Source organism: Rousettus aegyptiacus, unplaced genomic scaffold (assembly GCF_014176215.1).
Source record: "Rousettus aegyptiacus isolate mRouAeg1 unplaced genomic scaffold, mRouAeg1.p scaffold_m13_p_7, whole genome shotgun sequence".
Classification (NCBI taxonomy): Eukaryota; Metazoa; Chordata; class Mammalia; order Chiroptera; family Pteropodidae; genus Rousettus; species Rousettus aegyptiacus.
Window position 1 is genome coordinate 71,565,409 of NW_023416310.1, and position 12,228 is coordinate 71,577,636.

General features: G+C 71.7%; 1 protein-coding gene across 1 annotated transcript in view; it reads right to left on the reverse strand.

The window, feature by feature from the left end:
* Window positions 1-12,228, reverse strand: part of RADIL (Rap associating with DIL domain) — a 43,313-nt gene that overhangs the window by 7,195 nt on the left and 23,890 nt on the right. Inside the window, exons 4-10 of the mRNA XM_016135323.2 lie at window positions 10,857-11,089; window positions 9,247-9,879; window positions 8,359-8,396; window positions 6,067-6,227; window positions 2,006-2,118; window positions 856-1,093; window positions 276-448 (exon numbers count right to left, since the gene is read on the reverse strand). Coding sequence (XP_015990809.2) covers window positions 276-448; window positions 856-1,093; window positions 2,006-2,118; window positions 6,067-6,227; window positions 8,359-8,396; window positions 9,247-9,879; window positions 10,857-11,089 — 1,589 coding nt within the window. The remainder of the gene's footprint in view (window positions 1-275; window positions 449-855; window positions 1,094-2,005; window positions 2,119-6,066; window positions 6,228-8,358; window positions 8,397-9,246; window positions 9,880-10,856; window positions 11,090-12,228) is intronic.

The following is a 12,228-nucleotide window of genomic DNA, read 5'->3' on the forward strand; positions in this document are numbered from 1 at the left end:
CTCCTCTGCCGCCCTCTGCCACTCTGAAGGACTCCTGTGCCGAGTGGCCCCCGGGGTACCCAGGGCGATCCCCCTGTCTCAGGCCCTTCGCCCTCCGCCTCTGCAGAGCCCCCGCCCCAGCGGGGTCGCAGGGGTGGGGCAGGGACTGGGCGCACTGTGGGGCCACTTCCCTGCCTCTGAGCGGAGTCCGCGGCCCCCGCCTGGCTTGCTGGCCGGCGACCCAAGAGCAACGGCATGGGGCCCCCACCCCCACCACCCGCGCCGCGTCCGCCTACCTGGATGAGCTGGGCGCGGGGCGTGGCCAGCAGGTGGAGGGTGCAGGAAAGCTTCTGGAAGAAGCGCTCTCCCGCCCCCCCGCAGCCGGCGCTCCTCGTCCAGTCCAGGAGCTGCTGCAGCCGGGCGCAGGCCTGGACGCCTCGGGGCCAGTGGAAGCAGCTCAGAGAGGGGCCTGGGGGTGCAGGGCAGGTGAGGCCGGGACGCCTGCCCTCCCCCTGGCCAGCGGGTCCCCTGCGCCCGGGCTCCCCGGCTGCTGGCCTCAGAGGACAGACGTGAGGCCTTCTGGTTCCCAAGGCGACTCGCCCGCTTCTGGGCCCCTCTCCAAGAGGAAGGAGGGTGAAGGCAGCGGGCAGGGGCTGTGGCAGCCACCGCACCCCAAGTGCAAAGGGGCGTGGTCCAGGCCTGCAGCGGGGATCCTGCCCTGGGGACCCCGCCCCAGCCCGGGGGTTCGCGGGTGCTGGGGGCTCGTCCCTGTGCTCCTGTCCCTCCCCCAGTGGCCGGGCCCCGTGGCAGGACCCCGACCGCGCACAGCACCCTCGGGCGCAGCGTCCCCCGGGCGGGCGCCCGGCCCGGCCTCACCCTGGTCCAGCAGCTGGTTGAAGAGCAGAGTGCCGGAGAAGAAGAAGAGGTAGGCCAGCACCTGGGCGGCGATCTCGGGGTGCACCTGGAGCTGCCGCAGGAGGTCCAGGGTGGCCTGGTAGACGGACACGACGCGGCGCAGCTCCTCGGGCAGGGGGGGCGCCGCGCACCAGCTCCCCCGGCGCTCCGTCTGGAACGGGGAGCCTTCCAGCAGGGCCGGGAGGCAGGCGTACAGGCACTGCGGCGACAGGGAGCCGCGCTGCGGCCGAGGAGCGTGCGGGGCCGGTCGCCCCGCGCCACACGGCCACACGGCCACAGCCGGGGTGCCCCCGGGCCCAGGGGCTGACGACCCTGGGAGGCGTGCAGGCACCCCACGGGTCGGAGGGGCAGGAGCCTCGGCCCCTCCCGGTTATCGGTTTTATTAAACGGTGGAGTGGCGGGTGGGGCACCTTGAGGGGATCCCCCACAATCAGAGGGTCTCTTTAGAATGAAGGGTGACTGTCACTGTCATATTTGGCCCCTGAACAGACCGGACAAGCACTCCCTAGTGACAGCCAAGTTGGTGGACATGTGCTCTGGGCCACCGGACACCGTCCTGCAGGCCCTCGACCTGCTCGGCCAGGGACACACAGAACCCCACTGTCCGGGGGACCCCAGGGCGCAGAAGGGCACACGCCAAGGCCAGGAGGCTATGGAGGCGCCAGGGGCAGGGCCCGGCTTGTGTCCGGGACTGACCACTGCTCAGCGTGCAGCACTGAGGCTCCTGAGCCAGGGCAACGACGGACCAGGCCTGGGGCCGCTGAAGGGTGTGGGGCCGCGAGCTGCCGACCACCCGCGCCGCGTGCTGGGGCGGTGCGTCTAGCGCAGAGCCGCGGCCACCGCAGCCCGGCACCGCCACGCGGCCACGCCACCTGCCACGTGGCTTTCCCCGGGGCGGCCGCCCAACGTCTCTCCCATGCTGCTGGCCCCCAGTCAGGCCCAGATGGCTCGTGGGACACAGTGACAGCAAGCCAGGAGAGAGGGACTGGAGCCGGGGTCGGGTGACCCGCGGGAAAAGCGCATCGCCCTCCCAGTTTCCCGAGGTGCCCCCCCCCACCCACAGAGAGCGGGAGGACCGGGCCGCCCCTCCCCGCGCGGGCCGCGGCCTCACCTTGGACACGTAGTACACGCACTGCTGGAAGGCGCACAGCACGGCCTCCTCCAGCACCGCCATGGCCTCCTCGCTGGCCGAGAGCGCGCAGGAGAACAGGGACTCCCTCGAGCCTGCGGGCACAGGGGCTGCTGAGTGCGCACAGCCGGCCTCAGCGCTCGGGAGCAGGAACCTTCCGGAACCAGGCGAGGGCAGCCGGCCGACCCCACCCTGCGGGCCAGCCCTGCCCTAGGGGCCCCGGCTGCTGGACCGGGCGGCGGCAGGTGCCTCCAGGGGCGTGAGGCTCACTGACAGATTCTGGCTACGCCTTCTGTCGGAACCGAGGGCCCAGCCGGCAAGAACGGATCCTGACCCGACCGCCCCGCAGGCTACTGCTCACCCAGGGCGCAGGTCAAAGGGACCTGCCCAGAGGTCCTGAGACCGTCAGTCCCAGGGGTCACGACAGGAAGGGAGCACCCGTACCGCCCATGTCCCCTGTTCTCCCCAGCACCCGGGAGAGGTGCCGTTAGCCTCGGGAAGGAGTCCGGCTCTGTGCAGGGCACTTGAGACCACAGGCGCGGGGGGTGGGCCCCGGAGGTGGAGGCAGTAGCCAGGCGAGGGGGGCTGCAGTGGAGACGGCGGCCAGGGGACCTTCCCAGAGCGGGAGAGAGGGCGTCGGTGGACCCCAGGGGATTCCCGCCCTCTGGGAGGGGTTTCTAGACAGAAGAGGCCAAACTGGCAACAGGGTCCCAAAGCCAGAGGCCACCGAAAGGGTGGAACCTTCCGGAATCTGGGGAGGCAGGTGGCACCACGGTGCTGAGGTCCTACCAGCACTCAGGGTGGCGGCGGACAGTGGACACCGCCTGTCCACTGGCTCGGGTCCTCGTCCCGTCATCACAAGGGGCCACAGGCACGCGGCGGTGGCACCGTGTGCGGTGTGGACGGGCGTCCGCCCGTCTGTCCCCGGGGCTCTCACCCGCTGCCCGCTGCGGCCCGTGATGACCGTGCGGCTGTGGGGACCTCTGCTCGCCCGGGGGGCAGCTGGGTCTGGGACCACGCGTCGCCTGGGCACTGAGCTGGCCCCGGGAGCACAGGGCCAGCGCCCGGCCACTGGGCGCGCCGGGCAGCGGCATGCGAGCCGCCCGAGGCCCTGGCCCGCCTGCCTCTGGACAGGGTGTCACTGTGGTCTCGCTGCTCGTGGGCTTCCCCTTCGGGCACTCTCGGGCTCCCTGCCCCTCGGCCCGCACCGCCCCCGAGCGCTCACCACCCCCCAGGACCGCAGGCCTGCCCCACGCCCTGCCCTGGGGGCCTCTCCGGCGCCCAGCCTACGGGGTCTCATCCGGGCCCCTGGCAGAGTCTGGGTGCTCCCTGAAGCATCACCAGCAGCTTTGGGAGCCCCGAGTCCAGGGGAGCAAGAGGCTCCTGACAGGCTGCAGAAGGCCCCAGGCCCACGGGGACACGCAGGGCTGGCCCCACCGCTGACGCGGCGCATGCGGACCAGATGCGGGGCGCGTCGGCGGCAGTGGGGGGGTGGGCAGAGCAGCCCGGCCCCAGCCCCATCACTGTGGCGGTGGGGGGGGGGGGGCGGGCAGCAGCACCGACCACAGGCCCCCGGCCGGCAGCAGGTCTGAGAGCAGGCCTTCGCCCCGCGCGTGGGCCTGGGGGCTCTGCGGGAGAACCGCATGGCAGAAACGGGCGGCGGGGTCCCCGCAGGGGCTGCACAGGTCCCGACACTGTCACTTAAAACCACCCGAAACCCTTCGCCTGAGCTCCAGGCTCTGCTGGGGCCTCGCACTGAGCGGACCGACAGCCACGCGAGCCTCTCGGTCAGCGGCCTGCGGCCCCCTTCCCCCTCCTGCCCACACTGGATCCCGAAGCCCAGGACAGAGGCCGCCCCTCTGGGCACCTGAGGGACCCCCCCAGGTCTGCAGGTGCTGAGGCGGAGCCTCGGAGACTTACAGGAGGATTTTAAGTGGGTAAAATAACCCCCTCCCCCACCACACGCACACGCTCCGTTCTGGATAAGCACGTGGACTAAGAGCCCGTCTGCGGAAGGGAAGCGCGACCTCTCCAGCTGTCAGGATGTGACGAGTGTTCTTGGGCTTCTTCCCGCCGAGGGTCTGCACGCCAGAGCACCGGCCCCAGCCCCCCTCTGCCGGTGTGTTCTCCCTGAGCTCTCGAGCGCCTGCCCCGCACTGGACACTGTCTCTGGGCCTCTCAGACCCTGCTGTGGCTTCCTGGCCGGCCATATGCTCCCGGCTCCCAGCATCCACCGGGCCACGCGACGCCAGCCCCCGACCAAAAACAGCGTCCTCTTAAGACTAGAGGCAGCGGCTGAGGAAGCAGCGACCCCGACACCCCAAGCAGCGTTTCCCATGACAATCGGCCAGACGCTGGCCGCCGCTCAGCGCATGCCCACCCGGCCTGGGCGAGGCCGGCCCGGAGGGGCCCCCAGGCCTGCAGGGCAGCGGGAAGGCGTCGGCAGGACGCGCCAGTGGACGCTGCGCCTGCGGGTCACGGTGCGGGGCGGCCGTCCCACTGACTTGCTGCTGGAGCCAGAATAAATGGGACCCCCCGAGGACACGCCCCACCCCGACGCGGCACAGAGGGACGGTCCAGAGGCCCAGGTCCTCGCCGGCCAACGCCGAACCCATGAGAGGCCCCCCCCCCGGTCCCGCCGGGGCGCCCGCGACGCTGGTCCTGGGTCGCTGAGGAGACCAGCGGGGTTTGGGCGGAGAGGCGGCAAGAGGCCAGGCGTGGGCGCAGGATCCAGGAGCGCCAAGCTCGGGGCCGGGCGGGCCCACACCGCCCGCGGGGAAGCCGGCTCGCAGGCTGCTCCAGACGTGGGCCTTGTGACAGCGAGGGCAGTGGCCCGTCCAGGGAGTTCTCACCGGACGCCTTTCACAGCGCCCGCCCAAGGGGAGTCCGGGGTGGGGGCAGCAGTCCCAGGATGCCCCCTGGGACGCAGGGGGACCCGGCACTCCCCATCACACCCATGGGAGCCCAGACGCCACGGCGGGGAGCCCGGGAATGTCCGCTGTGAAACGCAGGGAAGAAAGGACAGGCAGACCCCGCCATGTCCCGGGCCCCGCCGGACACCCACGCGGCCCCGACCCCCAGCCCCATGCGCTCGGCCTGGCCGGCTGGCCCTCACTCCAACCCAGCCCCGCAGCCCAGCCCAGCCCAGCCCCGCCTGAGCACAGGCCTCGGGAACAGAGCGGGAGAGTCGGCACCCCCGGCCGCGCACCCCCCGCCCCCACGCCCCCGGCGAGGTCCAGGGCCCGTGCTGTTTACCCAGGCACAGCTGAGCACACAGAGGGGCCGTGCTGCGTCCGGCAGCCGCCCTGCCCGCCTGGCTTCCCTCCCGGCCCCCTGCTCCCCCCGCCGCTGCAGCCTGGCCCCCGGAGGCAGGGCTGCGAGGCCACGCCGGCACGGGACGCCCTGCAGCTTCTGGGGCAGTCTGGGAACAGGCCACGGTCCCACGCATGGGGGAAGGGGGACGGGACGTGAGCGGCTTTGTTTTTGCCACAGCCCTGCAGGCAAAACCAAGCTCCGTGCGTGAGGCTGTGGCCCCACCCCTAGGTGCCCAGCTGTCATCACATCAAGTCCCACGAAGGACCGTCCCGCGTCCCGTCTCGGCTCCGTCCCAGGACCCATCACGCCTCCCCAGGCCCCACACGGTCCTCGTCAGACACACACACAGCTGAAACCCCGCGTGGACCTCAGGGCGCAGCCAAATGCCACGGTGCTCATGAAGCCCCCCAGACTGCCCGGCCGGAGCCGCCCCCCGCCCGGTGTTTGCAGCGCTCCGCACAGAGGCCGAGGGGCCACCGCGGTGCCGCGCACTGGCGACGGCCTCGCTGAGGAAGGCCAGTGGCTCAGGGCCGCCGCAGCCCTCACTGGTGCTCGGCTGAGTGACCTGTGCCCCCCGGAGGGGACGGCACTTGAAATGACAGGGACAGAGCGCCCACGCGCCGTGGACCACAGGGGCCGGGTCGGCCCGTCGGCGACACCACCCCCTCCGAGAAAGCCCCGGACGCAAACGCAGCCTGCGACCGCGCGGCGCCCGGCACGAGCCGTACCTGTGACGTCCAGCTCCTCCTCCAGGCTCTGCATGTACAGCGGGCACTGCTGCTGGGCGAAGTACAGCAGCTCGACGGCGTTGGACATCCAGAAGAGGACGTGCCGCAGGTGCGGGGCCAGGCCGGCCAGGGGCGCGCCGGCCGCGGCGGCGGGCTCCGGGCTGCCGGGACAGGGAGGCCGCGAGTCACACGGGGCCCAGCGCACTGCGCGAGGACGTCTGTCCCACGCGACGCCAGCAAACGCGGCAACGTGCGGGCCTGCCGAGGCGAGGCTGGGAAATCGGGGGTCGGCACACAGCCCCCGGGCACCGGACAGCCAGAGGCTCGTCCACGCGGCCCGGCGGGACCGCCAGGGGCCACCGCCGGCGGTGAAGGGCTCCGGCGGACAGCCCACCCCCATCTTCTCTTTTGGAATTAGACGATAAAGTCGCTGTGAATGCCGGCGTGCGTGCTAGTGTGCGTGTGTGCGTGTGCGCGTGTGCACGGGGCGGCGAGGTCTCTAATCCTGCCTGGTGAGCCTGGAGCGGTGCAGGGGCCGCGGGTGGCGGGGTGGCCGGCGTCCTGGAGGCCCCCGGGGAAAGCTACCGGGCCGGGCGGTGGCGGGGCTCGTGGGGAAGCGCCGGGAGGGCCGGGGCCTGCCCTTCGCGACGGTCGCTCCGCCTGAGTCCGCAGTGTGAGCTCCCTGGCGAGGGGAGGCACTGGCCTCAGGCCAGCTCTAGTTCTCACTGCTAAGCAGGCTGCGGCCTCGCAGCCCGGCCGGCCCACCAACCTCCCAGAGCTCAAAGTCTGGCCCCTTTCCGGCCCCCTCTCCACACCCGTCTGAATGACACACATGTGCACACAGGCGTGCAGAGTCTGTGTCATTAATAAAGAATCGACCTGCTCATCAGAGCCTCATTCCACCTTGTTTTCACCGTGTACTGTCCTTCTCGGTTTTCGCCCAGAACACAAGACACAGGAAGGCCTCTGCTGGAACCAGACCACCAGGATCACCGACGGGCGTTCCGGTGCCAGCCCAGCGAGGTGAACTCCGAGTGCGCACCACCCGCCAGCCCCGGCCGCACGCGGCGGGGCACCGACGAGGCTCGGTGGGGCCATCCCGCCCCCTCGGCGAGCGCCGCGTGGGGACAGCCGCTTCACAGATCTGAGAGCAAAGGCACCGGCAACAAGGCAAACCCGACGAGTAGGACCACATCCGGCCGAAGCCGCTGCCGGCAAAGGCCGCGCGGCGTGTGGAGGGAGAGATGCAAATCGCGTGTCAGATGACGGGTCGGCTTCCAAAATATAAAGGAACTCCTCCACCTCAGAAGCAGCGAAAGCAATAACCCCATTAGGAAACGGGCAGAGGAGCTGAGGAGACTTGTCTCCAGAGAGAGAATACACACACGGCCACCAAGGACGCGAAAAAGTGCTCTGCGCCCCGAATCGGCAAATCGAAGCCACGGCGAGACGCCACCGCGCACCTGCCGGCATCACCGTCCGCCGACAGACAAGCGGCGGCACACGCGGGCGAGGAGGCGGGGGCAGGGGGCCCGCGCACGCGGCCGCTGGGGACGGCAGTACGGAGGGTCCTCAAAGCCCAAAACCGGAACCGCCGTGTGGCCCAGCAGGCTCTTCTGGGTATCGTGCGAAAGAACCGGATCAGGATCTGCGAGATACCAGCCCCCCCACACCCAGGGCGGCGCCGCCGTGGCCACCGCGTGCGGGAGCAAACTCCTCGTCCATCCCCAGGCGAGCGGGTGAGCGGAATCGGCATCCGATGCCACGGAAGGCGGTTCGGCCTCAAACGAAGAAGGAAACCCCACAGCGCTCGACGACCCGGGCGAACTGGGGCGCGTGACGCTAAGCCCGTCACAGGGGACAAATGCTGCGTGGTCCCCGGCCCCGCCCCCCCACAGGCCGAGGCCGCGTGCGCGCGTGTGTGGCGGCCGGTGCCTCGCCGACGGGCTGTCCTCGCTGCGGAGTTGGGCGCGCGGGGCGAGGCCCCGGGGGACGTGTGTGGGAACGGCGCCGTCCGTCAGCACCCACGCTGGACAGCGGGCTGCAGTCGGGGTCGCACGTTCCCCTGGGGAGGGCGAGGCTCCCCGCGTGATGCGGGGAGTGGGGGAGGGGCGGCCCGTTCGCTCTACCGGCAGCACCCCAGGGTGGTGGCTGAAGGAACAGAGACAGCTCCCCTGAGACGGAAGGACAGACAACTCGACGGAGGCACAGAGCTGACCCCGCGGCCCGGCCCCCAGGAAGCGCCGGGCTACGGGGGCCCCTACAGGCCGGGTGCGAGGACGGAGTACTCACAGGCGCGCCTGGTTCTCCGCCAGATCCTTGGTTTTCTCCTACAATCACAAAGAAAAGCAAACGTGCGTGAGAGAGACGGACGCCCCGGGACGCGTCCGGCGGGGCCATTGCGACGGAAACACCGCGCGGCTGCCCCGGGCGGGCGCGCCCTGCGGCCGCGCTCCTCTGGGTGGCGCTGGGAAGCACACACGTCCGCGTGACGGGACCGCGCCCCACCGCGCTGCGGGACGGGGCCTGTGTTTCCCACAACGGAAGCACTTCGGGGCCCTCTGCCGACGCGGCCACTGCCACTGCGGAGAAGGCAGGCCGGGCGTCCTACGAAGACCAGAACGCAGCCGCCCCTCACACCCTGGACGTGAGGCTTCGCGTCTGCCACCGTCAAGCGTTGGCCGCAGTGACGGCCGCAGTGACGGCAAGCGGACGGGTACGTGCTGAGCATCCACACGCGCGTTTACACGGGCCGCGTTGCCGGGGAGGCCGCTGGAGGCCGGGGCGCTGCTCGGCAGCCTGCAGGGCACAGTGCGGCCCCGCGGCCAGGGCTCTGCACACGCGTGCTTGGAGCCACCGTCTGGGGACCCGTCGGGGAGGGGAGCTTCTCAGTGACTAAAAGCCGACCGGCCCTGTGCCTCTACCACTGAGTGGACGAGGGCTCTGCAGTGGGGTGGCTGTCGGCAGGGGCTCAGCCGGCTCCCCTCAGGAAGCATGGGATGCCCCGGCTGCATGGGGGCTCGGGGCTCCAGGGGGCCTGTTCCCAGGCACGTGGCTGGGCTTTGGGGAGGACGCAGACCACAGCTCATGAGCCACGGCCGCATGCCCCGGGCTGGGCAGGGTGGACAGGCAGAGAAGGCTGACCCGGCCCCGCATGGCCCACTCCGCCCCGGGACTGACCCGCACTCTCTCGCGGATCATCTTGGCTATCTTGAGCAGGAGCTGCCCGAAGGAGCCTGGCTGGAGGCGGGTGGCCGAGTGCTGGATGCAGAGGCAGAGGAGGAAGGCGGGGGTCAGCGCGTGGTCGTCGCCGGCCGGCTCGACCAGCGTCAGGATGCGCTGCAGCAGCGCGTCCTCCATGTCGGGCTCAAACTCCAGGTGCGGCGGCCCGGGCCGGGGCAGGCCAGCCGGCGGGGGCGCCGAGGTGCCCGGAGCCCACAGCAGAGCCCCGCACATCCTGCAGCTCTGTGGCACCGCCCGGAGGCGGGCCAGGGCCTGGGCGGGCAGCGGCCGGGCCTGCGCGGGGTCCTTGAACAGCAGCAGGTAGTAGAGGCCCAGGGAGAGCAGGTCGCCGTGGCACAAGACCACGGTGCGGCCCCCCACCTCCGAGAAGTTGACCGCCACGGGCGCCCCGGGGATGGGCTCCAGGACCAGCCGGCCCACGGCCGGCTCCCGGCCCACGGGCCGGTGCCGGCGCAGGGTGCAGTGCAGCGGCAGGATGTCGGGGGCCGAGAGGCTGATGCTGGGCTTGCTGGAGGGCGTCCTCTGGCCCACCGTGTGCAGCTCCCGGTTCAGCACGTACACCAGGCTGTCCTGAAACACGGACACGGAGCTCAGTGGCGGGACACGGCCGGGCGCAAGGCAGGGTCCCCGTCCCTGGCACCGTGTGCGCGGCGGGGCCGCTGTCTGCAGCTCTCACTGCCCCTGACCGCCCCCTTCCTGACCGGCCGCGTGCCCCCAGCCTGCCCCACACTGAGCGTCCACCCTGTCCTGGGGGGGAGTGCTCCCAGCGCAGCCTCGGTGGCCCCCAGGGAACAAGGGCTCCAGCTTTGAGGCAGGAGGGCCCAGCTGAGGGCCAACCCGGATGTGCACAGGCCCCGCTCCCCAGGCGACCCCAACAAGCGTGGGAGGCACCCCCTTTGCTGCACCAGCTCGGCCGGGGAAGGTGCCTCCTTAGACCCTGGCACCGTGAGCCCAGCGTCACGCAGTGTGCGTGGAAGGCCGAGAGGGTGGGGCTCGGAGGGGACATGCGAGCAGAGGGCAGCCGAGGGCAGCCACGGCGCGCAGTCGCTAAGGGCCAGACCCTTCCGGCCAAGGCAGCTCCGACCGGAGTGGTGACAAGCGGTGGCTCTGGGGGCCGGGGACAGGCGGCCTCTCTGGGCCCCTTGGAACACCTTGCAGTGCGTCGAGACTGCTCGGCCCACACACCGGCCGGCCGAGTCCCTCGCCAGGCACTGGCCACATCTGGAGGAGACTGCAGGCCTGTGTCCTGGTCACTCGCCCATGCGCTCCCCAAAGCCAGGGCAGCAGGGGGCCTGAGACAGGCGGCAGACACTCCAGCGAAGGTGCCTGGCATCATGCTGGGGGCAGTGAGTGAGGACCTGGGCATCCCCCTCGCGGGCCCCCTCCCTAGCCCGGACAGAGAACGCTCTGGAAGAGAGGACAGGCGACGGGGAGCCCCGCCCTCCCCCAGCACTTAGGACAGGCCCGGCCCGGCCCGGCCCCCGCCCGCCCCGTTCCCCCTGCCCCGTCATCAGCAGAGCGACGCGGCCGCCCGGGCCGGGGCTCACATGCTGCTGGCTGTAGCCCTGCAGGAGCAGCAGGTGCGGCGACTCGTGGAGGGAGAAGCGCATGGCGTCCTGGCCGGGCTCCTCGGGGCCCTGGGCGGCGGCGGGGCTCAGGCTGGTCTCGCTGACCGCACGGCGCAGCCGGGGTGGCGGGGGGCTCCAGGCGGCCCCCGAGGCCAGGGCTGGGGTCCCCTTGGCGCGGCTCCGCTGCAGCCTCCGGGCTTGGGCGTTTATCCCTGCAACGGAAGCCAAGCAGGGCCAATGGTCAGCACCTCCTCCAGGCCCCTCTGCATCCCGAGCTCAGGAGCCACCTCTGACCCCGGGCGCTGGGCTGCGGGCGCACCTGAGGCCACGGGACTCTGCCCGCTGACCACAGCCCCCCACCAGAGAGCCGGGCAGCCCAGCCGGCCGAGTCCCGGGGCGCGTGCAGGGTCCCCACGCACACCCAGCCCACCCTGCCCAGCCGCCCCATGGACCCCCCCCTCAGAACACCAAACCCGCTGCAGCGCCAGCTCCCGCCGGGCCACGGGGGGTCCTGTGCGGCACCGCCCCGCCCCAAGCCCTGCCCATCGCCCCGCCCCGCTCCGCCCCGCCAGCGCCCTGCCCCTGCATGTGTGTGCTGACCGCTGGCGTGGGAACCGCCTGTCAAGGCCTCCCCCCTTTCACAGGGAGGAATCGGTCAACGTGCCCTCGGTACCCGGCCAGCTGAGCCAGCTGGTCACCAAGGACAGCACGGCTGCTCCATCCCCAGGCCGCCCCCACACCGCCAGGTCAGAGCGCGCACATACGCACACGCACGTGCACACACGAGCCCACGCGCATGCACACGCAAGCACACACGAGCACATCCGTGTGGACACAAACACACCCCGCAAAGGACAGTCTTGTACATCCAGGAAGCGCCCTTTTTAAATGAACACCGCCAGAGACCGGAGCGGCAGCAGGGAGGCCACGCGCCCAGCCCCCGAAACCGGCCCCCGCCGACCCCGGCGCCTTCTTCCCAAGCCCCCCCATCCGGCCCCACACGCAGCATCCCTTCCTTCAGCCACTCCAGGCAAAGCCGGACAAAGCCAGAAGAAGTGCAGCGGGCGAGCTGGGGCCAAAGGCGCTGCCTTACCGAGCGCGCGCGGCCAGCGAGCAGCCCTGCCCTTCCAGAAGGAAGCCCGCGCCTCTGCAGCCCGCGGGGGGCCGGCTGCGGAGGGAGCCGCACCGCAGCGCCATGCGCGCGCGCTGCGCCCTGCCCGCTGCAGAGCCGGCCAGCGACCGACCGACCCGGGGAGGGGGGCGGGCCCGGGTAGGGGGCGCACGGGAGGGGGGCTGGGAGGGGGGGGGCAGGAGGGTGGGGATGGCAGGGGTGTGGCCTGAGGGGAGGGGG